Here is a 24,833-nt window from a genome sequence, read left to right as displayed (position 1 = left end):
GGGTGGGTGTTGCTATGGTGACCAGTGAGCTGAGATAAGGCGAGGCGTTACCTAGCAAAAACGTATAGATGACTTGGAGCCAGTGGGTTTGGCGACGAATATGTAGCGAGGGCCAGCCAACGAGAGCATACAGTGGTGGGTAGAATAATGGGGCTTTGGTGACAAAACGGATGGCACTGTAATTTGCTGAGTAGAGTGTTGGAGGCTATTTTGTAAATTACATCGCCAAAGTCAAGGATCTGTAAGATAGTCAGTTTTACGAGGGTATGTTTGGCAGCATGAGTGAAGGAGTGTTGCAAAATAGGAAGCCGATTCTAGATTTTATTTGGGATTGGAGATGCTTAATGTGAGGTGCTCTCCCTAGATCTGGCCTCACGGCCAAACTGAGCATTCTAAAATATATTTTGATTTGATTTGTTTTTGGTTACTATATGATTCCATGTGTTAATTCATAGTTTTGATGTCTTCACTATTTTCTATCTTGTAGAATAAAGAAAAACCCTGGAATAAGTAGGTGTTCTAAAACTTTTGACCGGTACTGTATATATACAGTTGAAGTCGGAAGTTTACATACACTTAGGATGGAGTCATTAAGACTCGTTTTTCAACCACTCCACAAATTCCTTGTTAACAAACTATAGTTTTGGCAAGTCGATTAGTACAGCTACTGTGTGCATGACAAGTAATTTTTCCAACAATTGTTTACAGACAGATTATTTCACTTATAATTCACTGTATCACAATTCCAGATGGTCAGAAGTTTACATACGCTTAGTTGACTGTGTGCCTTTAAACAGCTTGGAAAATTCCAGAAGATTATGTCATGGCTTTAGAAGCTTCTGATAGGCTAATTGACGTCAATTGGAGGTGTACCTGTGGATGTATTTCAAGGCCTACCTTCAAACTCAGTGCCTCTTTGCTTGACATCATGGGAAAATCAAAAGAAATCAGCCAAGACCTCAGAAAATATATTGTAGACCTCCACAAGTCTGATTCATCCTTGGGAGCAATTTCCAAATGCCTGAAGGTACCACGTTCATCTGTACAAACACTAGTACACAGGTATAAACTAGAGGTCGACCGATTATGATTTTTCAATGCAGATACCGATTATTGGAGGACCAAAAAAATCCAATACCGATTAATTAATTAATTAATTTGTAATAATGACAATTACAACAATACTGAATGAACACTTATTTTAACTTAATATAATACATCAATAAAAATCTATTTAGCCTCAAATAAATAATGAAACATGTTCAATTTGGTTTAAATTATGCAAAAACAAAGTGTTGGAGAAGAAAGTAAAAGTGCAATACGTGCCATGTAAAAAATCTAACGTTTAAGTTCCTTGCTCAGAACATATGAAAGCTGGTGGTTCCTTTTAACATGAGTCTTCAATATTCCCAGGTAAGAAGTTTTAGGTTGAGGTTATTATAGGAATTATAGGACTATTTCTCTCTATACCATTTGTATTTCATATACCTTTGACTATTGGATGTTCTTACAGGCACTATAGTATTGCCAGTGTAACAGTATAGCTTCCGTCCCTCTCCTCGGCCCTACCTGGGCTCGAACCAGGAACACATCGAAAACAGCCAGCCTCAAAGCATCGTTACCTATCGCTCCACAAAAGCCGCGGCCCTTGCAGAGCAAGGGGAACAACCACTCCAAGTCTCAGAGCGAGTGACGTTTGAAACGCTATTAGCGCGCACCCCGCTAACTAGCTAGCCATTTCACATCAGTTACACCAGCCTAATCTCGGGAGTTGATAGGCTTGAAGTCATAAACATCTGCTGGCAAACGCACGAAAGTGCTGTTTGAATGAATGCTTACGAGCCTGTTGCTGCGTACCACCGTTCAGTCAGACTGCTCTATCAAATATCAAATCAGACTTAATTATAACATAATAATACACAGAAATACGAGTCTTAGATCATTAATATGGTCAAATCCGGAAACTATCATTTCGAAAATAAAACGTTTATTCTTTCAGTGAAATACGGAACCGTTCCGTATTTTATCTAACGGGTGGCATCCATAAGTCTAAATATTCCTGTTACATTGCACAATCTTCAATGTTATGTCATAATTACGTAAAATTCTGGCAAAATAGTTCGCAACGAGCCAGGCAGCCCAAACTGTTGCATATACCCTGACTCTGCATACAATGAACGCAAGAGAAGTGACACAATTTCCCTAGTTTAATATTGCCTGCTAACATGATTTCTTAATATGCAGGTTAAAAAAAATATACTTCTGGGTATTGATTTTAAGAAAGGCATTGATGTTTATGGTTAGGTACATTCGTGCAACGATTGTGCTTTTTTCGCAAATGCGCTTTTGTTAAATCATCCCCCGTTTGGCGAAGTAGGCTGTCTTTGTTAGGAAGAAATAGTCTTCACAGTTCGCAACGAGCCAGGCGGCCCAAACTGCTGCATATACTCTGACTCTGTTGCACAGAACGCAAGAGAATTGACACAATTTCCCTAGTTAAAATAAATTCAAGTTAGCAGGCAAAATTAACTAAATATGCAGGTTAAAAAATATATACTTATGTATTGATTTTAAGAAAGGCGCTTTTTTCACGAATGCGCTTGTTAAATCACCCGTTTGGGTGATCACCCGTCGAAGTAGGCTATGATTCAATGATAAATTAAGAGGCACCGCATCGATTATATGCAACGAAGGACAAGCTAGATAAACTAGTAATATCATCAACCATGTGTAGTTAACTAGTGATTATGTTAAGATTGATTGTTTTTTATAAGATACGTTTAATGCTAGCTAGCACCTTACCATGGCTCCTTGCTGCACTCGCATAACAGGTAGTCAGCCTGCCACGCAGTGTCCTCGTGGAGTGCAATGTAATCGGCCATGATTGGTGTCCAAAAATGCCGATCACCGATTGTTATGAAAACTTGAAATCGGCCGTTCCGATTAATCGGTCGACCTCTAGTATAAACACAATGGGACCACGCAGCAGCCATACTGCTCAGGAAGGAGATGCGTTCTGTCTCCTAGAGATGAACGTACTTTGGTGCAAAAAGTGCAAATCAATCCCAGAACAACAGCAAAGGACCTTGTGAAGATACTGGGGGGAAAAAAGGTACAAAAGTATCTATATCCACAGTAAAATGGGTCCTATATCGACATAACCTGAAAGGCCGCTCGGCAAGGAAGAAGCCACTGCTCCAAAACCGCCATAAAAAAGCCAGACAATGGGTTGCAACTGCACATGGGGACAAAGATCGTACTTTTTGGAGAAATGTCCTCTGGTCTGAAGAAACAAAAAATACAACTTATCCATAATGACCATTGTTATGTTTGGAGGAAAAAGGGGGAGGCTTGCAAGCCGAAGAACACCATCCCAACCGTGAAGCACAGGAGTGGCAGCATCATGTTGTGGAGGTGCTTTGCTGCAGGAGGGACTGGTGCACTTCACAAAATAGATGGGATCATGAGGAATTAAAATTATGTGGATATATTGAAGCAACATCTCAAGACATCAGTCAGGAAGTTAAAGCTTGGTTGCAAATGGGTCTTCCAAATGGACAATGACCCCAAGCATACTTCCAAAGTTGTGGCAAAAGGGCTTAAGGACAACAAAGTCAAGGTATTGGAGTGGCCATCACAAAGCCCTGACCTCAATCCCATAGAAAAATTTGTGGGCAGAACTGAAAGAGCGTGTACGAGCAAGGAGGCCTATAAACCTGACTCAGTTACACCAGCTCTGTCAGGAGGAATGGGACAAAATTTACCCAACTTATTGTGGGAAGCTTGGGGAAGGCTACCCGAAACATTTGACCCAAGTTAAACAATTTAAAGGCAAAGCTACCAAATACTAATTGAGTGTATGTAAACTTCTGACCCACTGGGAATGTGATGAAAGGAATAAAAGCTGAAATAAATCATTATCTCTACTATTATTCTGACATGTCACATTCTTACCTTAAAGTGGTGATCCTAACTGAAATAAGACAGGTAATATTTACTAGGATTAAATGTCAGAAATGGTGAAAAACTTAGTTCAAATGTATTTGGCTGAGGTGTATGTAAACTATATATATATATATATATATATATATATACAGTGGGGAGAACAAGTATTTGATACACTGCCGATTTTGCAGGTTTTCCTACTTACAAAGCATGTAGAGGTCTGTAATTTTTATCATAGGTACACTTCAACTATGAGAGACGGAATCTAAAACAAAAATCCAGAAAATCACATTGTATGATTTTTAAGTAATTAATTTGCATTTTATTGCATGACATAAGTATTTGATACATCAGAAAAGCAGAACTTAATATTTGGTACAGAAACCTTTGTTTGCAATTACAGAGATCATACGTTTCCTGTAGTTCTTGACTAGGTTTGCACACACTGCAGCAGGGATTTTGGCCCACTCCTCCCTACAGATCTTCTCCAGATCCTTCAGGTTTCGGGGCTGTCGCTGGGCAATACGGAGTTTCAGCTCCCTCCAAAGATTTTCTATTGGGTTCAGGTCTGGAGACTGGCTAGGCCACTCCAGGACCTTGAGATGCTTCTTACGGAGCCACTCCTTAGTTGCCATGGCTGTGTGCTTCGTGTCGTTGTCATGCTGGAAGACCCAGCCACGACCCATCTTCAATGCTCTTACTGAGGGAAGGAGGTTGTTGGCCAAGATCTCGCGATACATGGCCCCATCCATCCTCCCCTCAATACGGTGCAGTCGTCCTGTCCCCTTTGCAGAAAAGCATCCCCAAAGAATGATGTTTCCACCTCCATGCCTCACGGTTGGGATGGTGTTCTTGGGGTTGTACTCATACTTCTTCTTCCTCCAAACACGGCGAGTGGAGTTAGACCAAAAAGCTATATTTTTGTCTCATCAGACCACATGACCTTCTCCCATTCCTCCTCTGGATCATCCAGATGGTCATTGGCAAACTTCAGACAGGCCTGGACATGCACTGGCTTAAGCAGGGGGACCTTGCGTGCGCTGCAGGATTTTAATCCATGACGGCGTAGTGTGTTACTAATGGTTTTCTTTGAGACTGTGGTCCCAGCTCTCTTCAGGTCATTGACCAGGTCCTGCCGTGTAGTTCTGGGCTGATCCCTCACCTTCCTCATGATCATTGATGCCCCACGAGGTGAAATCTTGCATGGAGCCCCAGACCGAGGGTGATTGACCGTCATCTTGAACTTCTTCCATTTTCTAATAATTGCGCCAACAGTTGTTTCCTTCTCACCAAGCTGCTTGCCTATTGTCCTGTAACCCATCCCAGCCTTGTGCAGGTCTACAATTTTATCCCTGATGTCCTTACACAGCTCTCTGGTCTTGGCCATTGTGGAGAGGTTGGAATCTGTTTGATTGAGTGTGTGGACAGGTGTCTTTTATACAGGTAACGAGTTCAAACAGGTGCAGTTAATACAGGTAATGAGTGGAGAACAGGAGGGCTTCTTAAAGAAAAACTAACAGGTCTGTGAGAGCCGGAATTCTTACTGGTTGGTAGGTGATCAAATACTTATGTCATGCAATAAAATGCAAATTAATTATTTAAAAATCATACAATGTGATTTTCTGGATTTTTGTTTTAGATTCCGTCTCTCACAGTTGAAGTGTACCTATGATAAAAATTACAGACCTCTACATGCTTTGTAAGTAGGAAAACCTGCAAAATCGGCAGTGTATCAAATACTTGTTCTCCCCACTGTATATATATATTAGTTATTTCCGAAGTTTACATACACCTCAGCCAAATACATTTTAACTAAAAGGAAACACCCTATTAGATACTATGCCTTCTGCAAACGTTTTAATGACAACAAAAGTGTTGCGATGTAACATCCATAATGCCTCCTATGTCTCCAACATGCCAATATTTAGAAGCCACCCCACCCATAGGTGTACTATAGACAGATTAAAAGATTAATTCTCTGAAAAAGGTCCATTCTCTGAGACATTCAAAGTTGTGATTTGTGCCTGCACATATAATGTCCATAACGCTGGAATCGCCCAGTAGTACTAGCAGGCAAGACCAAAAAGCAAAGCTGAAGAAACAAATGAGGGCACTTATAACACAATTAAAAGTATAAAAACATTCTCGTCATCTGCAGTGCAGCGTAACACTGATAGATTTGTTTTCATAGGAATTTAAAGTAAGATGGTTTAAAGGTTTGCAAATAGACCTGACCTGGGTATTTTCTATTGAATTTAGGCCTATTGTGAATCTGGCCTCTAGCCTAATACGCAGTTAAGATCTGGCTCGTGAGACTATTGTGAATCCAATACCATCTCTGTCTTGAAAACCATACGTAAGCTCGACCTAATCCCGGCACCTGCTGTTATGTAGGTAACCTGGAACTTGCTGTGCTCAGTGATTGCCTGATATTACCCTATGGTGTAGCCAGTTCTCAGAACCTTCACTAGAGCAATTCCTAACATCCCAAAAAAATAAAAAATAGCCTGTGTCGTTTTGTGGACAATAGGGGGAGAAGGTACTATTTCATACCATTTAATTGTTTTACTATTTTCTACATTGTAAAATAATACTGAAGACAACAAAACTATGAAATAACACATATGGAATCATGCAGTAACCAAAGAAGTGTTAAACAAATAAAAAATATATTTTACATTTGAGATTCTTCAAATAGCCACCCTTTGCCTTGATGACAGCTTTGCACACTCTTGGCATTCTCTCAACCAGCTTCACCTGGAATATTTTTCCAACAGTCTTGAAGTAGTTCCCACACATGCTGAGCACTTGTTCACTCTGCGGTCCGACTCATCCCAAACCATCTCAATTTGGTTGAAATCAGGGGATTGTGGAGGCCAGGTTATCTGATGCAGCACTCCATCACTCCCCTTCTTGGTAAAATAGCCCTTACACAGCCTGGACGTGTGTTGGGTCATTGTCCTGTTGAAAAACAAATGATAGTGGGACTAAGCGCAAACCAGATGGGATGGCGTATCGCTGCAGAATGCTGTGGTAGCCATGCTGGTTAAGTGTGCCTTGAATTCTAAACAAATCACAGACAATGTCACCAGCAAAGCACCCCCACACCATAACACCTCCTCCTCCATGCTTTACGGTGGCAAATACGCATACGGCGATCATCCGTTCACCCACACAGTGTCGCACACACGGCGGTTGGAACCAAAAATCTCCAATTTGGACTCCAGACCAAAGGACAAATTTCATTTGCTCGTTTCTTGGTGTAAGCAAGTCTCTTCTTCTTATTGGTGTCCTTTAGTAGTGGTTTCTTTGCAGGAATTAGACCACGAAGGCCTGATTAAAGCAGTCTCCTCTGAACAGTTCATGCTGAGATGTGTCTGTTACTTGAAGCATTTATTTGGGCTGCAATTTCTGAGGCTGGTAACTCTAATGAACTTATCCTCTGCAGCAGAGGAAACTCTGGGTCTTCCATTCCTGTGGTGGTCCTCATGAGAGCCAGTTTCATCATAATGCTTGATGGTTTTTGCAACTGTACTTGAAGAAACTTTTAACGTTCTTCATTTTCTGTATTGACTGACCTTCATATCTTTAAAAAGTAATGGACTGTCATTTCTCTTTGCTTATTTTAGCTGTTCTTGCCCTAATATGGGCTTGGTCTTTTACCAAATAGGGCTGTGTCTGTATACCAGCCCTACCGTGTCACAACACAAATGATTGGCTCAAACGCATTAAGAAGGAAAGAAATTCCACAAATTCCACAAAAATGTTAATTGAAATGCATTCCAGGTGACTACCTCATGAAGCCGGTTGAGAGAATGCCAAGCGCGTGCAAAGCTGTCATCAAGGCAGAGGGTGGCTACTTTGTTTCATAGTTTCGATGTCTTCACTATTCTACAATGTAGAAAATAGTAAAAATAAAGAAACCCTGGAATGAGTAGGTGTGTCAACTTTTGACTGGTCCTTATATATATATATATATATAAGGATAGGCCAATGATTGATACTGTATGTTTCATTAAGGTTGGCTTCTTAGCATTCATAGCAATGGTTATCAACTGCACCGCAGAGATGGAACATAAATCACAGAAATAGATGTGGGGGTACGAGATTTGACTTCAGAATAGTTATAGGGTGTGTTAAGTGGTAGTGTCCCGTCCTCTCAGGTCGTTGGGGTAGGATTCGACTGGGTTAAAGTAGTGGAATAAATGTGTGGATACTAACCCTACACTCATTGGCCTACCCTTCTATTCACGGGGATCCTCTCAGATTCATTCACTCTTGATCCACCCTATGCCTCAGCATCCTGTACATATTCTGCACTACTCTGACCATCTCAACCTGCCTCTCTCGCATCGGACACCTCCGATTCCCAGCTAAATGGGCAACCCTACAGTTGACAACTTTTTCCACCGAAACGACACATTGCTCTGTCCCATGTCCTCCTGCACACTTGGAATCTCTCTCCTACACACCGCTGCGACATGCCCATAAGTGACATAACACAGCAAATCCTTGCCTGGTAGAAAAAAAGAAAGAAAAAAAAAGAAGCAAATCCAAGTTCCATTCTATAACAATTAGCCGGTGGACTTTGACATAGATAATTTAGCACGCATGCCCAAAACAGAAGTGTGTGTGCTAAGTTAGCGCAACAACACTGAATTTAACATCATCAGGTTCCACAAGGCTAACATTTATTTTCATGAAATAAAAGGTGCTACACGCTTACTAGAACATGCTAAGTTTTGCAGAGTAAACGTCAACTTCTGAAGGTGACGTCCAGTTAGCAAATAAGAGACAAATTACTATTTAGCTACGTTAGGTGGCTTCTCGTTTAGCTAACTGAAAACAAAGAGACATTGAATAACGCTATAAATATAGTTGGAGATATTTAAATCTGCATTTAATTGCAATAACCCCGGTAAGTTTCCGGGGCCATTGCTAGGAGTTGGTTAGAACGTGTTAGCCCGTTCGCGTATTGTTTTTAGCTACGTTAGCTGGCTAGCTAGCCAACTGAGTGTTGGAACTTCACTTCCAAAGTTTCGAAAATTCACCAACATGGATGTAGACTATATAGCTAGGTATATGATTAGAGTTAGTCAAATGTATCTTACCATTGGGGTAATGTGTTTTATTTTTTAGTTGAATGGCTTCGTATTGATTCCACACCGCTTTGTCTGTTGTTAGGGACCACTATTTGGCAGGAAGCTTTTATGGTACGCTGTACGCACGCGTGTGGTTAACCCTGAGAATTCAGTCCAGACCAGGGCCCGGGTTCCCAAAATGAACTTGCCTGGCCTTAAGATGCTTTTGGGAGAATCGGACTTATACATTTATCTGGTCTAGACTACATTCTAAAATGTAACAGCAATTTGGGGGTCATGTAAAGGAAAGTTTGGGAACCTCTGAAGTAGAGGCTCTGTTGTGATTTTGATTTATGATCTATTTGATGCGGTTGTCCTGGTTTTTACCACTAAACTTGTTTCTACATTAAAACATGTTTATGAAATTATATGGAATATAATAATTGAATGTTGCCTATTTTTCCAAAAGAGCAGCACCAAAAAACAAAATGTACCAGACCATTAAAAAAAATGTTTTTCCTATGAATGGTACTTAGTCAGGTAAAATGGACTACTATTTTAGCCTACTACTTACCAAGGCTCATCATTTCACAAATTTTCTAAGTATATATATCTTCTTGTAACTCCTTGATTCAATATCAAACTGGCCTCCAGAAAAACATTCGGTTGATACATTCCATTTGAATTTGGTCAATACATTTTATTTACCATTTTGAAAAGAGATTACACAATTCATTATTTAAATGATCCATTCTACGAATTTTGTCCTCTGGTCTTTAAACATACAGTACATTATGTGTCATGACATATACATGGAGAAAGCCTGTGATGTTTATTACACTATTCATGGCCATCAGTAAATGAATGGCTGTAGCACTATCTACAAAGAGTAATTTCTCTCATCATTGCAGCGGCACAACTTATCAGGTTGTTGTCTAGAGCAGTGTTCCCCAAACTCAGACCTGCCCCCCCCCCCCCCCCCCATCGGGGTGCACGCTTTGGTTTTTGCCCTAGCACTGCACAGCGGATTCAAATAATCAAAGCTTGATGAGTTTGTTATTTTAACTCAGCTGTGTAGTTCTAGCGCAAAAAACAAAACGTGCACCGGGGTGGGGGGGGGGGCTCAGGACTGAGTTTGGGAAACACTGCTCTATACCATGAGGATAACAGGGAAGAAATAGATACCACACACACATACATATGGACCAGGACTTCCTATCCTAACACGACTGAGACAGACACTTTACAAAATGAAAGCCATTCACAGTTCCTTTCTGTCAATCTAGCTGGAGTTCTGTACACGACACAAATGGTTATACATAACAATCTAATGGATTCTCTAGTGTTTTGCCAGCAAAACAGCAATCACTTCCACTCACAAGAATAACAATGATTGATATGTGCTATTACAGCAGAAGATTGATTACCCCATCTTCTGTATTTATGACAAAAATATATTAAGTCTACAAACAGCTTGTCAACACAGTCTTAGGTGGGTAAATGTGTAAAAGTGCAGGCATTAGAAGAACAAAGGTTAGAAAATACATTTTTCCCCACTTAGGGAGTACATTTCTGTTTAGAGATGTATAAATAGTTTTACATATTTAGAGCTTGGTAATATAATTATATTTGCTTTCTGTTTTTAAGGAGTTAAGTGAAAAAGTTTGTTTTTAAAAGACTACTTTGTAATTACTCGGGACTGAAATATAGTCGTAAGATGAACAGTACCTGGAAATGGAAACCCAAATGGATTGTTTTGGTCAGATACAGTTAATATAACATGAAATTATATTGCAGATTTCTTGTAAAATACAATATTTTGTGTCTGCTTTCTATACATTGTAATTTTTTGGCTCCAACATTTTCTGCATGTGGAGAAAATGTGGTGACCAGTAGAATTAAGTTCAGATGGTACGACGCTACCTTATTTGAAACGTATTTCATGTTGATCATTTCTGGTGTTTTCCTACTTGTTTAGCTAATATATTTTGAGGGTGAACAGATCAATAGAATGATTTTGAGGGTGAACAGATCAATAGAATGATTTTGAGGGTGAACAGATTAATAGTATGATTTTGAGGGTGAACAGATCAATATAATGATTTTGAGGGTGAACAGATCAATATAATGATTTTGAGGGTGAACAGATCAATATAATGATTTTGAGGGTGAACAGATCAATAGAATGATTTTGAGGGTGAACAGATCAATAGTATGATTTTGAGGGTGAACAGATTAATAGTATGATTTTGAGGGTGAACAGATATGCAGCTGAACATGAGACAGAGTGGATGCTTAAACAATGCAATCACCCTCTATGCCTCAAGTGCAATCCAGCATTCACATAACAATTGACAACAAATGCATTGTGACATGTAAGTCTTCAATATATATACAGAATGATCAGGAAGGCAGGGCCCTCTACAGTCTGTGTTTGATGTAGCCTAGCCGCGTCGGCGCAGTACTGCTCTCGGGTTTCCGCTGCCGTGAAACTTCAGCCACTTCACTCCTCTTTCCGACAGCGGTCGTGGTCCACAGCGATTAGAGAGAAACGTCCTTTCTCCCTGTAGTACAAAACAACATCCCACCTTGGCACACTTTGCATCAGGTAAGTAGGGTCATTGGTATTGAAGATTGGAGTCCCATGCGATGTACATGCAACAATCCCAGGAGATCTGGAGTTCTAGACCCCCCTTGTTTTCCTCTCAGGCATGTTCAGGAGCCTTCTTAACAGACCATGAACACCTCCCACACCACTCATACAGTACATGGTGCATGTCTCTGCCTGTGTCTCTATTTGTTCCCATCCCCCTCTCATCATCAATAGAGGTGATGAGAATAGAGTCCCTCACATGAAGCCATCAGTGGGTCCATAGGAGAAGCCTGGGAAGGCTCCAGCTGCCTCCTTGATGCTACTGGTCACCAGCAGGCCGTCCGTGTTGCACAGCGACGAGGTCACAGGGAGGTGGGTGAACTCTGGGTCAAAGTGCCTGAGATCCGTGGGCCCGCTCTGTGAAAGCCAACCAACCAGAGTAGTGTATTAGAGACGGGCTCCGAAACACAAATCATCAAATTCACATTTCACACATTATAAGGTAATTGTCAATGTCTCCTTTCTCTTGAAGTGTGCACTTGTTCACTACTTCCCACAAACTAAAAGCATTGGATTGGGGGAGGTGTGGGCTAAAGGGAGTTTCCCCATCTACAGTATAAAGTCTTCTGATAAATGTACGTACCACAGAGGGAATGTAGGGTGGTGTGATCTTCCTGGCCATCAGGTCATCCCAGTTGATGGGTGAGAAGAAGGTGTGGCACTTCAGCTCCATCTACAGGAAAATAGAAACACTACATCAACCCACTGGTACAGTACAGTAGTACTCGTACAGAACAACCTTACTGACACTAGTAAGCTAGTATTGTTTTATGTCTTGTATAGTACATTGATTCTATATTAGGCTGCTGAGGGGAAGCAGGCTCATAATAATGTCTGGAACGGAGCAAATGGAATGTCATGAAACCATGGAAACCATGTGTTTGATGTATTTGATACCATTCCACCTATTTCGCTCCAGCCATTACAGCCATTACCACGAGCCGGTCCTCCCCAATTAAGGTGGCACCAAACTCCTGTGATATATATATATATATATATATTGTCAATGTAGATATACTTACAAAATCATCTTTCACTCCCAGCCTCTTGGTGCGGTCCTTTTGCAGGAGCCCCTCCAACAGTTCCCTGCCTGAGTTGGACACGTTGGGCTTCAGTATCAGAGGCTTGTTCAGGATATTGTTGTACATCTCAGCTGTGTTACGACTGTAGAAGGGTGGCTATGGAGGGAGACCAAGAGCAAACATGTGTACATGCTACTTAGTCAAACTCCTAACACACCAGGCACCATGATTGTCAGTGTACTTGTGATTTATAATTACATTCTCTATATTGAACTGACATAGTGACAGTATGTATCCCAAATGGCACCCTATTCCCTTTATAGTGCCCTACTTTTGACCAGGGTCCATATGGCTCTAGTCAAGAGAAGTGCACTACATAGGGAATAGGGTGCCATTTGGAATGTATCCATTATTGAATAACACGTTTAGATGCATTGTGAAAACTGAAAGATGACGAAAAAAAGCTGGAAAAAAGCATATGGATGACTCACCAGTCCGTAGAGCATCTCGTACAGCACCGATCCCAGGCACCACCAGTCCACTGTGCGGTCGTACGCCTGCTTCTGCAGCACCTCGGGGGCCAGGTACTCTGGCGTTCCACAGAAGGTGGTGGTGGTTCCAGTGGGTGCCAGGCCCTCTTTGCAGAGGCCAAAGTCTGTCAGGACAATGTGTCCCGTAGAGGCTAGCAGGATATTCTCAGGCTTCAGATCTCTGTGACAGGGAAGAGAGGGAGAGGGTTATGAAACAGACACCCAGATAAATACAACATTTATTTTTCTTGTCACATTAATTTCCTAGTATCCCTAAGGATTCAGTCGTTTTATCAGTAGCTAGGTTTCCATCCAATTGGAGACAGATTTTCATGTGAATATTCTCCAATCTTCAAAAAGAAAATATGTGCATTCTCCCACCAGCGGTGTTCCCACCAAACAGAATCGATGCAGATAAGAATCAGTGCATGATGACGTAGTGCACACATAATGTACTTTTTCTACTTAAGTTTTCATGTACTGAATAGAAATCTAAAGATCAATGTATCGTTAAATAGCAAATGTGTCACGACTTCCGCCGAAGTCGGCCCTTCTCCTTGTTCGGGTGGTGTTCGGCGTTCGACGTCACCGGCTTTCTAGTCACCACCGATCCATGTTTCAGTTTCGTTTTGTCTGTATTACATACACCTGGTTTCAATCCCCCTATCATGTTCCCTATTTAACCCTCTGGCATACATTTCTGTTCTGTCCGTGATTGTTTGTGTCGTTATGTGCTAGTATGTTTGTTATTATTCCTATGTGGAATTTTGCTTGTATTTTGAGTAAACTCCGTTGTGTTGCTCAACACTTGTGTCCTGCGCTTGACTCCGCTACATATCTGCACACAATCGCTGACAAAATGTGTCTACTCTTGGCACTATGCTCTAGCCAACAGCTGGCAGAGATACAGTTCAGGTAGAAGCGAGTCTACATGATTATTATGGATAAGAGCATTGCTTAATTTTAGCCAGATCCTGCCGGAACAGAATCCGGCACCTCTCCGTTTTGGACTGTTTCGTTCCGGAACTTATTTGACCGGATGCGGTACCTGTCGTGGGATGAAACATTTTAACTTTTTTGCAATGTAAAAGTTATAATAAACGCAATCAATGTTCATTCGAGTTGTGTCTTCGTTAATTCCCCACACGCTTCATAATGTATTTTCTTATATAGCCGCGCAAGGGTTCTGGACGAGCCGCGCAAGGGTTCTGGACGAGCTACAACACGCCTGATGAATTGAAATACATTTTCCAAAGTGCCAGAATTGCTGCTGTCTGTTCAGAAAGAAATGAAATAATTCAAAATATCCTACAACACCAAAGGAAAGCCAAACATGTTACCACAGAGGATAAATAGCTTAGCTGTGGAGTATAGCCCAATAACAAGGCATGTCATACAGTCAGGAACGCGCGGCAGATCTGTCAGCTGTAGGATACCAAAATACTTAATCAACATCCAAATATTGTTTTACAAATTAAAACGAGAGAGGCTTTGGCACGAGCGCATAACGCCATCACCAGCAAGCTGCATGCTCATCATTGGGTGTGTCAGTAAAACTGGAAAGCATTTTTAGGACTATAATTTCCTCATACTGTAGCATAAAATAAGTCTGCACACGCCTAGGCTATTGATGGATTCAAGACAAGGTAGTTTTCATTGATCTCAGTTTGTCAGTGTCAAAGTAGCCACTCAATTCGACCAAGTGTGTTGTATTATGGATACGAGGTCGAATCATGACGTCAGTGATCTTCAGGTCGGAAAGTCGGAGCTCTAGAAAGAGGTCAGAGTTCCCCACTAGGAATTCCGAGTTGGATGACAGTTCAAAACCAATTTTCCAATGCGGCGCAATTTTTTCTCTCCCGATTTCCCAGTTGTCTGGAACGCTCGGAAGTCGGCTATTTCCCAGCTCCCAGTTCCGAATGCGGCATTAAAAAAAATATTACTCCTAAATCTCGCATGAAATGCGTTTATAAAAGGACAAAAATGTCCCATGTGTGCAACTTTTGTAAGTGTCTCTTCTCTACTGCTCGATGCCACTACGCAAATGTGACGATAAGCATTAAATGCCTTATTATAAAGGTGATTTGTTTTTCTTCTCATGCTTCTGGTACCTCAGTTTCCTAGGCTACGTGCGTTTACCTTCCACTACGCCACTGGTCCTTATTCACTAGACCTAGACCATGGTTTCCCAAACTCGGTCCTGGGAACCCTCTTGGGAACCCTCTTTTATGGCAAAAACCAGACTACATACTATGAGTGGTATTTTCCCAGCCATGTGCTATTACACATGGCCACCACCAGGGGTGGTGTAGGATAGGATCTTAGTTTGTACCTGTAAACAATATGCAAGGAGTGGAGGTATCCCAGAGCACTGGCGATCTCTGCAGCGTAGAACCTGGCTCTGGGTTCTAGGAACACCCTCTCTCTCTGTAGATGGTAGAACAACTCTCCTCCATTCACGTAGTCGAGGACAAAGTAGAGTTTGTCAGTAGTCTGGAAGGAATAGTGCAGCCCCACCAGGAAAGGATGTTTGATATTCTTCATCAGGACACTTCGCTCCGCCATGATATGCTTTTGCTGGATGAGGGAGGAGGAGGAAGAGAGCATACCATTCACGATGACAGTAGTCCAAAAGACACCTCAGGCCAACTGAGCAAGCAGCTGAGTGGTTGTATGTATTTGTGGCTATTGCAGTTTGCTTGAAGTATTGATTGTGTGTTTTAATAGCGAAGACCAGTAAAGATTCACCTCTTTCTTCTTCAAGATGATTTTCTTCTGTAGAACCTTGACGGCGTAATACTCGTTGCTGTCCCGGTGACGAGCCAGCAGGACTTTCCCAAAGCTCCCTTTGCCAATGATTTTCAGGTAGTCAAAATCACTTGGTTTGATCGCCAACTCCTCAGCTAGAGAGCTTCTGGGGAACGTCAGGCACATCTGAAAAAAAGGAACGGAGAGGAGAAAGGTAAGAACAACCATCTTGGCTCTGGATTAAATGATCTATTCACACCCATGTGAATCTTACAGTATATGTCCTAAATGGCACCCTACTCCCTATATAGTGCACTACTTTTGACCTGAACCCTATGAGCTGTGGTCAAAAGCAGTGCACTATGGGGGGGCATATGGTGCCATTTGGGTGGAACTCTTTCTGTCTGCCCCAAGGGCCAAGCCAAGTGTTGTGCTCACCGGATTCAGAAGTTCATCATCATCATCATCCAGCTCTTCATTCTGGTTCTCATCGATCTTGAGGAAGTCAACTTCAGAGCTGAGGAACGAACAGAGAGAATGTTCACTTTAGGACGTTAAAATGGAATCCTCCGCCACTGATGATTCTCTGACGTTATTTTGACTGATACATTCATTTGCAACTTTGTGATTTTAGGGATGACATGGTATTTTCTAGAGTGTATAAATTATAATAGTCATACTTGGCTTGGCATTGAAAGCCAGTATTTCAATTACTATGATTGTTACCCACTTTGGAAGCTGGACATTGCGATGCCTGTGACTGTTGGTATTTCAGGTGAACAAGGCTGAGTTTTACAGTGATTACAATTAGCAAATAGAGAAGGTTCCATCTGTCATTTAAGTTCATCTGACCAATAAGGACAAGCAAGCTAAGCCTTTCAATAAGGGTCTTTACTAACTCCTCATAGAGACAATAAGGGTCTCCACTAACTCCTCATAGACAATAAGGGTCTTTACTAACTCCTCATAGAGACAATAAGGGTCTCTACTAACTCCTCATAGAGACAATAAGGGTCTCTAACTCCTCATAGACAATAAGGGTATATACTAACTCCTCATAGACAATAAGGGTCTCTACTAACTCCTCATAGAGACAATAAGGGTCTCCACTAACTCCTCATAGACAATAAGGGTCTCTACTAACTCCTCATAGAGACAATAAGGGTCTCTACTAACTCCTCATAGACAATAAGGGTCTCTACTAACTCCTCATAGACAATAAGGGTCTCTACTAACTCCTCATAGACAATAAGGGTCTCCACTAACTCCTCATAGAGACAATAAGGGTCTCTACTAACTCCTCATAGACAATAAGGGTCTCTAACTCCTCATAGACAATAAGGGTCTCTACTAACTCCTCATAGAGACAATAAGGGTCTATTCTAACTCCTCATAGACAATAAGGGTCTCTACTAACTCCTCATAGAGACAATAAGGGTCTCTACTAACTCCTCATAGAGACAATAAGGGTCTCTACTAACTCCTCATAGACAATAAGGGTCTCTACTAACTCCCCATAGACAATAAGGGTCTCTAACTCCTCATAGACAATAAGGGTCTCTACTAACTCCTCATAGACAATAAGGGTCTCTACTAACTCCTCATAGACAATAAGGGTCTCTAACTCCTCATAGACAATAAGGGTCTCTACTAACTCCTCATAGACACTAAGGGTCTCTAACTCCTCATAGACAATAAGGGTCTCTACTAACTCCTCATAGACAATAAGGGTCTCTACTAACTCCTCATAGACAATAAGGGTCTCTACTAACTCCTCATAGACAATAACGGTCTCTAACTCCTCATAGACAATAAGGGTCTCTACTAACTCCTCATAGACAATAAGGGTCTCTTCTAACTCCTCATAGACAATAAGGGTCTTTACTAACTCCTCATAGACAATAAGGGTCTCTACTAACTCCTCATAGACAATAAGGGTCTCTACTAACTCCTCATAGACAATAAGGGTCTCTAACTCCTCATAGACAATAAGGGTTTCTACTAACTCCTCATAGACAATAAGGGTCTCTACTAACTCCTCATAGACAATAAGGGTCTCTACTAACTTCTCATAGACAATAAGGGTCTCTACTAACTACTCATAGACAATAAGGGTCTCTACTAACTCCTCATAGAGACAATAAGGGTCTCTAACTCCTCATAGACAATAAGGGTCTCTAACTCCTCATAGACAATAAGGGTCTATACTAACTCCTCATAGACAATAAGGGTCTATACTAACTCCTCATAGACAATAAGGCTCTATACTAACTCCTCATAGACAATAAGGGTCTCTACTAACTCATCATAGACAATAAGGGTCTCTAACTCCTCATAGACAATAAGGGCCTCTACTAACTCCTCATAGACAATAAGGGTATCTACTAACTCCTCATAGACAATAAGGATCTCTACTAACTCCTCATAGACAATAAGGGTCTCTACTAACTCCTCATAGACAATAAGGGGCTCTACTAACTCCTCATAGACAATAAGGGTCTCTACTAACTCCTCATAGACAATAAGGGTCTCTAACTCCTCAGACAATAAGGGTCTCTACTAACTCCTCATAGACAATAAGGGTCTCTACTAACTCCTCATAGACAATAAGGGTCTCTAACTCCTCATAGACTATAAGGGTCTCTAACTCCTCATAGACAATAAGGGTCTCTAACTCCTCATAGACAATAAGGGTCTCCACTAACTCCTCATAGACAATAAGGGTCTCTACTCACTCATAATAAGGGTCTCTAACTCCTCATAGAACTCCTCTAACTCCTCATAGACAATAAGGGTATCTTTTCTAACAGAGATAATGAAGTAGCTGTTGACCCACTAAATACAGCATGCACATTTGAGTAATTTAGCAGATGCTCTTATCCAGAGCGATTACAGAAGCAATTAGGGTTAAGTGCCTTGCTCAAAGGTACATCAGCAGATTGTTTACCAAGTCGGCTCTGGGATTCGAACCAGTGACCGTTCGGTTACTGGCCCAATGCTCTTTACAGCTAGGCTACCTGCAGGCCTATCAACTTCCATTGCAACATGACAATAATAGGACGAAAAAACAGCAGTGAAAGTATAAATATGTATCAAATAGTCCTGGATATCTTTTTGACAAGTTTGCAAACATTAAAGCCTCTCTGTGTGTCATTTCATCTGCTTCCCATGGATCAGACTTGTCTATAGCATGAACAGCCCAGATTCAGACTGCTGTAAGCATCTAGCATCTGGAGAGGGTAACCCATTCAAATAGACTAACATTTCATGTTATATTATCTATTCACAAAGCTGTCTGCTGCCTGAGGGGATTTCACAGACACTCTGACACAGCCCTAATGCTTTGTCTAAACGTAAATATGCCACGCACGCGAATGTAACTTTCATATAGGCGAGAACACATTTTTATAATACAAAATATAGACTTACTGTACGCAGTTTAGGAAAATTGCACCCGGCTGTATTTTGAGAAACACAGGAAATGTGGAATAGAATGGTCCAATGGAATTCCGAGCGCCAGGTGAGAGAATGTGTTGTAGCCGAGGAAACGGGTGAAAACAGCCGGGTGCAAATTTGCTAAACTGCACACAGTAAATGTATCTTTTCTATGTGAAAGATTATTTTTTGCTTATATAAAAGTTAATTTACAAAGGTTTCCAAAACCGTATCGCAACTGAGGCTTATTTGTGTTTACACAGAACGTTGGGATTAAAACAGAACGTCGTGATTGTAGTAGTTCATGAGGGAGCCAGCTGTTATCAGTACCATCAGCTGAGAATCCTAAGAGGTGTCGGCTGTAAACTGGGTATACCCCACTTGGGTTCTTGAGAGCGACTGAAGAGGGTAGACAAGGTGCTTGGGAATTTTCCACTGAGCCAGACCCCCACCTGGCCGCTTGCCAGGCTGTTGAGAACAAACCATATTATGTGGTGAGTGCTTAATTGTATTAGCCAGCATCCCCGTCTAGGGGACACTGGGGATTTGCAGAAAAGGGGCTTAGGCAGCGGAGAGGCCATGGCAGGAACACACTTGACATGAAATAACTATTCTTACGCTGGCTTTGCCTGCTTGGCCCCAGATTACTGCTTTGATTTAGAACGCACGGCCAGAACACTCATGATAGTTATGTCACGTGAGGCTTATTGGATTGGAAATGTACAGTACACTGACTAACCTGTGGGTAAACCTATACAATTATAAATAAACACATTGGCCTAATGTAATGCTGTGGGAAGTGGATGAACTGACGCACAGAGAGGCCTAATGTAATGCAGTGGGAAGTGGAGGAACTGACGCACAGAGAGGCCTAATGTAATGCTGTGGGAAGTGGATAAACTGACGCACAGAGAGGCCTAATGTAATGGTGTGGGAAGTGGATAAACTGACGCACAGAGAGGCCTAATGTAATGGTGTGGGAAGTGGATGAACTGACGCACAGAGAGGCCTAATGTAATGCAGTGGGAAGTGGATGAACTGACGCACAGAGAGGCCTAATGTAATGCAGTGGGAAGTGGATGAACTGACACACAGAGAGGCCTAATGTAATGCAGTGCAGATATTGACTATTTGATAAATATTTATATTTTCCCAAAAAGTTTTTTGTCATATTATTGTCATGTTGCGATGGAAGTTGGCCTATATAATATTGAAACATCTCATTTTTGGACACACAAGTGTGCCACATAATACTTACTGATGACAGGTATGTGGGTTTGACACCAGCTTCGAGATTAAGTCATTCAGACCCATTTTCCTCTCCTTGATAAAAGCTGCAATACAAAAAGAGGCATTTACTTCAGCTGGGTGCCCAGAGAATACAACGTAACTGATCAGATTGAACATTGCATTTCAATATACACTACATGACCAAAGGTATGTGGACACCTGCTTGTCGAACATCTCATTCCAAAATCATGGGCATTAATATGGAGTTGGTCCCCCCTTTGCTGCTATAACAGCCTCCACTCTTCTGGGAAGGTTTTCCACTAGATGTTGGAACATTGCTGCGGGGACTTGCTTCCATTCAGCCACAAGAGCATTAGTGAGGTCGGGCACTGATGTTGGGCGATTATGCTTGGCTCGCAGTCGGTGTTCCAATTCATCCCAAAGGTGGGGTTGAGGTCAGGGCTTTGTGCAGGCCAGATCTCAACAAACCATTTCTGTATGGACCTCACTTTGTACACGGGGGAATTGTCATGCTGAAACAGGAAAGGGTCTTCCACAAACTGTTGCCACAAAGTTGGAAGCACAGAACTGTCTAGAATGTCATTGCATGGTGTAGCGTTAAGATTTCCCTTCACTGGAACTAAGGGGCCCGAACCATGAAAAACAGCCCCAGACCAGTATCCCTCCTCCACCTAACTTTACAGTTGGCACTATGCATTGGGGCAGGTAGCGTTCTCCTGGTATCCGCCAAACCCAGATTCGTCTGTCGGACTGCCAGATGGTAAAGCGTGATTCATCGCTCCAGAGAATGCATTTCCACTGCTCCAGAGTCCAATGTCGGCAAGCTTTACATCACTCCAGCCAACGCTTGGCATTGCACATGGTGATCTTAGGCTTGTGTGTGGCTGCTCGGCCATGGAAACCCATTTCATGAAGTTCCCGACGAACAGTTATTGTGCTGACGTTGCTTCCAGAGGCAGTTTGGAACTCGGTAGTGAGTGTTGCAACCGAGGACAGACAGTTTTTACACGCTACGTGCTTCAGCAATCTGCGGTCCCATTCTGTGAGCTTGTGTGGCCTACCACTTCGCGGCTGAGACGTTGTTGCTCCTAAATGTTTCCACTTCACAATAACAGCACTTACAGTTGACCGGGCAGCTCTAGCAGTGCAGAAATTTGATGAACTGACTTGTTGGAATGGTGGCATCCTATGACAGTGCCACGTTGAAAGTCACTAAGTCTACTGACAATGTTTGTTTATGGAGATTGCATGGCTGTGTGCTCGATTTTCTACACCTGTCAACAACGGTGAAATAGCCAAATACACTCATTTGAAAGGGTGTCCACATACTTTTGTATATCTAGTGTACCTATAGGCTATACCATTGCAAAACTGGGACAATGATACCTGGGAAACCATAGCCTACATTTCGTCACACAGGTCAACATAAATATCTAGCCAGACTAAAACTGTATTTTTTCGGAGCTGCAAAATGATGCTGGAAAAGATTCCGTTATAACGCATTATTTGGATAATCTTATCGTTACGCAACACAATATTACTGTGTATAGCCTACCCCTTTAGGCGACCCGCCGCGTCGCATAGTGAAATATATCGCTCAAATCCTATATCAACATAGGCCTAAATAGTGCGACAAGTGAACCATATATAGGGACAGCTTATTATCAATTGAGATATGTGCGCAATTCAATGTTTAATTTGGTGCATGCACTCCCATTGCCAGTTAAGCAAGTTTTAGATCGAAGGCATTGTCTCGTGTATGCGGTAGGCTACAATAACAACCCTCGAAAGAATATACACCAATAAACTATTCATCAAAAACTCACGATCCAAAGCATACCGATGCATAATTCCATTCAACAGCACAATGCAAGCCTAGAACCTAAATCAAAACATTGAACTCAGAATAACAGTAAAAATAAAATGCCTACCAGTGAGAACTGACACAATTCCCCTCATCTTGCAATAAGACAAGTCGCATGGAGCCTCGGTAACAGCCATAGTGAACAAAAATATAAATCCACTTGGAAAAAAACTGTTGAAATAGAGAGCTCCGTTATGGAGAAGACACGCTGGTTGCCCTAGAACCAAGTTCTCCACTTCATGCGTACAGAGAGAGCCCTGCCCGCGAAAACGATCCGTCTTAAAACACCTACCCAGTGCGCTGAGCAGCCAGTTATTATGTACGGAACACGTGGTTTGTGGAGGAGAGGCACACTGACATCACTTGGTTACCAAGCAACTGTCAGCGTCAGTGATGTAACTGGATCGCGCAGCTCCATATCTTGCCTGCAGGAGGCGAGGGATGACGAGAGGTGTGTTGCGCTCCATAGGTGGTGAGCAATGACTGTACCGTGGAGCGGAACACCCCACTGCTAAATCCTATCTTTTTTTTTTATTAATGGAAAGATACTGCTGGCCATAATCTCCCCAGAACCTATAGGATTACTGGCACTCCGGATCGGTTCATAATGACAATGGATATAATCACAAGTAGCCTGCATAGACCCACTAGTGCTGAGCAATTAACCGAAATTTCGGTTTATTTTTTTTAATTTTTTTTTTTACTCATTGACCGAGTCTGTTCAATAATTGTAATAATTGAATCCCATTTTGTTCGTTTTTTTTCGGTCAGCTGGATGTGCAGTTTCTGTAGATATAAATCAGATGAAGCCTTAACTGTGCGATGTAGGGGCAGCAGGTAGCCTAGAGGTTAGAGCGTTGGGCGGTTGCTGGCCCATTATAAATCCCGAGATGAGAAGGTAAAAATCTGTCGTTCTGCCCCTGAATAAAGCAGTTCACCCACTGTTCCTAGGCCGTCATTGTAAATAAGAATTTGTTTTTAACTGACTTGCCTGGTTAAAAAAAAAAAAAAAGTAGGTTCCAACAGGCCGATATTCTACATAGTTTAGCGCAGAAAACATGGTGATTAACTACAATGACCATAATCCATTGCGTTCCCGCTTAAATCTGTCCAGTCTAAGAACGAGCGATTGCGCGCGATAGAAAGCGGTTGCTTCGCGATCCTGAAAATACATATGTTATTGATTTATTGAAGTCATAAAATAACTACTAAAATAGAGATTTTGTTAGACAACATAGGCAGCAACTCTACAGAGATGATGACCTGGAATGAAATAATAAAGTCAACAAATAAAACAAAGATGTTATTAAAGTAAGGTAATGTCATTAACTGATGGTTAATTAGTGATAAACAGTAATGGCCAGTCACTACCATCGTGAGACTTGTATTACTTGTTTTATTCAGTGTTGTTACAGCATCCAACCCACATAATGCATATTGCATTTAATGTCAAAATAAATAAATAGAAAGCCGTGATTATTTAATATTAATCGAACGGAAACCGAACTGACCTCAAAAATGTATCAATTATCATCGCTCAGCACTACCCGTCACTGACTTCTGCTACCAGCTTCAGACCATAATGAACTCAATACAGGCTACTTTCACCAACGCACAGTATTCCTTTATACTGTATTAGGATAGAGAAATGCATTTCATGATTAAAACATTTCAGTTTCTGCAGCCAATTCCCCGTTAGCATCATCCACAAATATCCAATATGTTGGATGGAAGAAAGTCAATGTAGGAAAAATTCAAATGCAGGTAGAACAATAAAAACGTATTTTCTATTACATTCCGCAAGCAATATCCCACTGGGCACAGATGACAATTCAACATCTACTCCCAAGTTGGGTTTAACGTCATTTAATTGACATTACGTGAAAAAAACGCTGATTCAACCAGTCGTGAGCATTTTAGAGCATTTTTTTCTTGCATTAAATTCAATAATACACCAACACATCTGAAAACAGATGTCTACAAAATGCCCTTAACCCCTATCCTGACATAAGGCACAGTTGTGGACCTGTGGTTAAAGTGACTGTGCTGGTCAAGGTTGTGAAGTTGTGAGGTGACTTGGCCCAATGTATATTACACAAACTATATATTATGAAAGACATGATGATCTTTAAGCCCAGGGATCTATCCAGCAGAAGCCATAGATGTGGTCCACTAACCATGTATGTTATATAAGTGTGTCATAAAACTGCCAGTATCTCTCCTCTGCTCTGGTATGCTAGCTAAAGCCTGGGAGAAACAGCTGGCTCTATGGTGGAGCAACCCCTGCTAGCTAAAGCCTGGGAC

At 41.6% G+C, this 24,833-nt stretch overlaps 2 protein-coding genes across 7 annotated transcripts in view; both read right to left on the bottom strand.

Annotated features, from left to right (window-relative positions):
* LOC139555271 (eyes absent homolog 3-like) overlaps positions 1-9,154 on the bottom strand; it is a 33,581-nt gene extending 24,427 nt beyond the window's left edge. For 4 of the 6 annotated variants that reach the window (XM_071368935.1, XM_071368934.1, XM_071368933.1 and 1 more), the window contains exon 1: positions 9,057-9,148. The gene's annotated coding sequence lies outside the window, so the exon portion shown is untranslated. Of the gene's footprint in view, positions 1-9,056 lie in introns of all 6 variants that reach the window. The other 2 variants (XM_071368937.1, XM_071368936.1) reach the window with 2 other exon arrangements.
* Positions 9,155-9,705: 551 nt separating this feature from the next.
* Positions 9,706-22,826, bottom strand: LOC139555270 (serine/threonine-protein kinase Sgk1-like). Its single transcript, XM_071368932.1, has 9 exons — positions 22,597-22,826; positions 20,673-20,748; positions 16,418-16,496; positions 15,980-16,165; positions 15,564-15,808; positions 13,193-13,412; positions 12,702-12,857; positions 12,263-12,352; positions 9,706-12,036 (listed from the first exon to the last, which is right to left on the bottom strand). Exons 1-9 carry the CDS (start codon positions 22,664-22,666, stop codon positions 11,875-11,877), a joined length of 1,284 nt encoding a protein of 427 aa, XP_071225033.1. The 5' UTR covers positions 22,667-22,826; the 3' UTR covers positions 9,706-11,874.
* Between the last annotated feature and the right edge of the window lie 2,007 nt (positions 22,827-24,833).

The sequence above is a fragment of the Salvelinus alpinus genome, chromosome 26 (assembly GCF_045679555.1).
Source record: "Salvelinus alpinus chromosome 26, SLU_Salpinus.1, whole genome shotgun sequence".
NCBI lineage: Eukaryota > Metazoa > Chordata > Actinopteri > Salmoniformes > Salmonidae > Salvelinus > Salvelinus alpinus.
The sequence above is the reverse complement of the archived record's forward strand: the minus strand, read 5'-3'. Positions and strand labels throughout refer to the sequence as shown.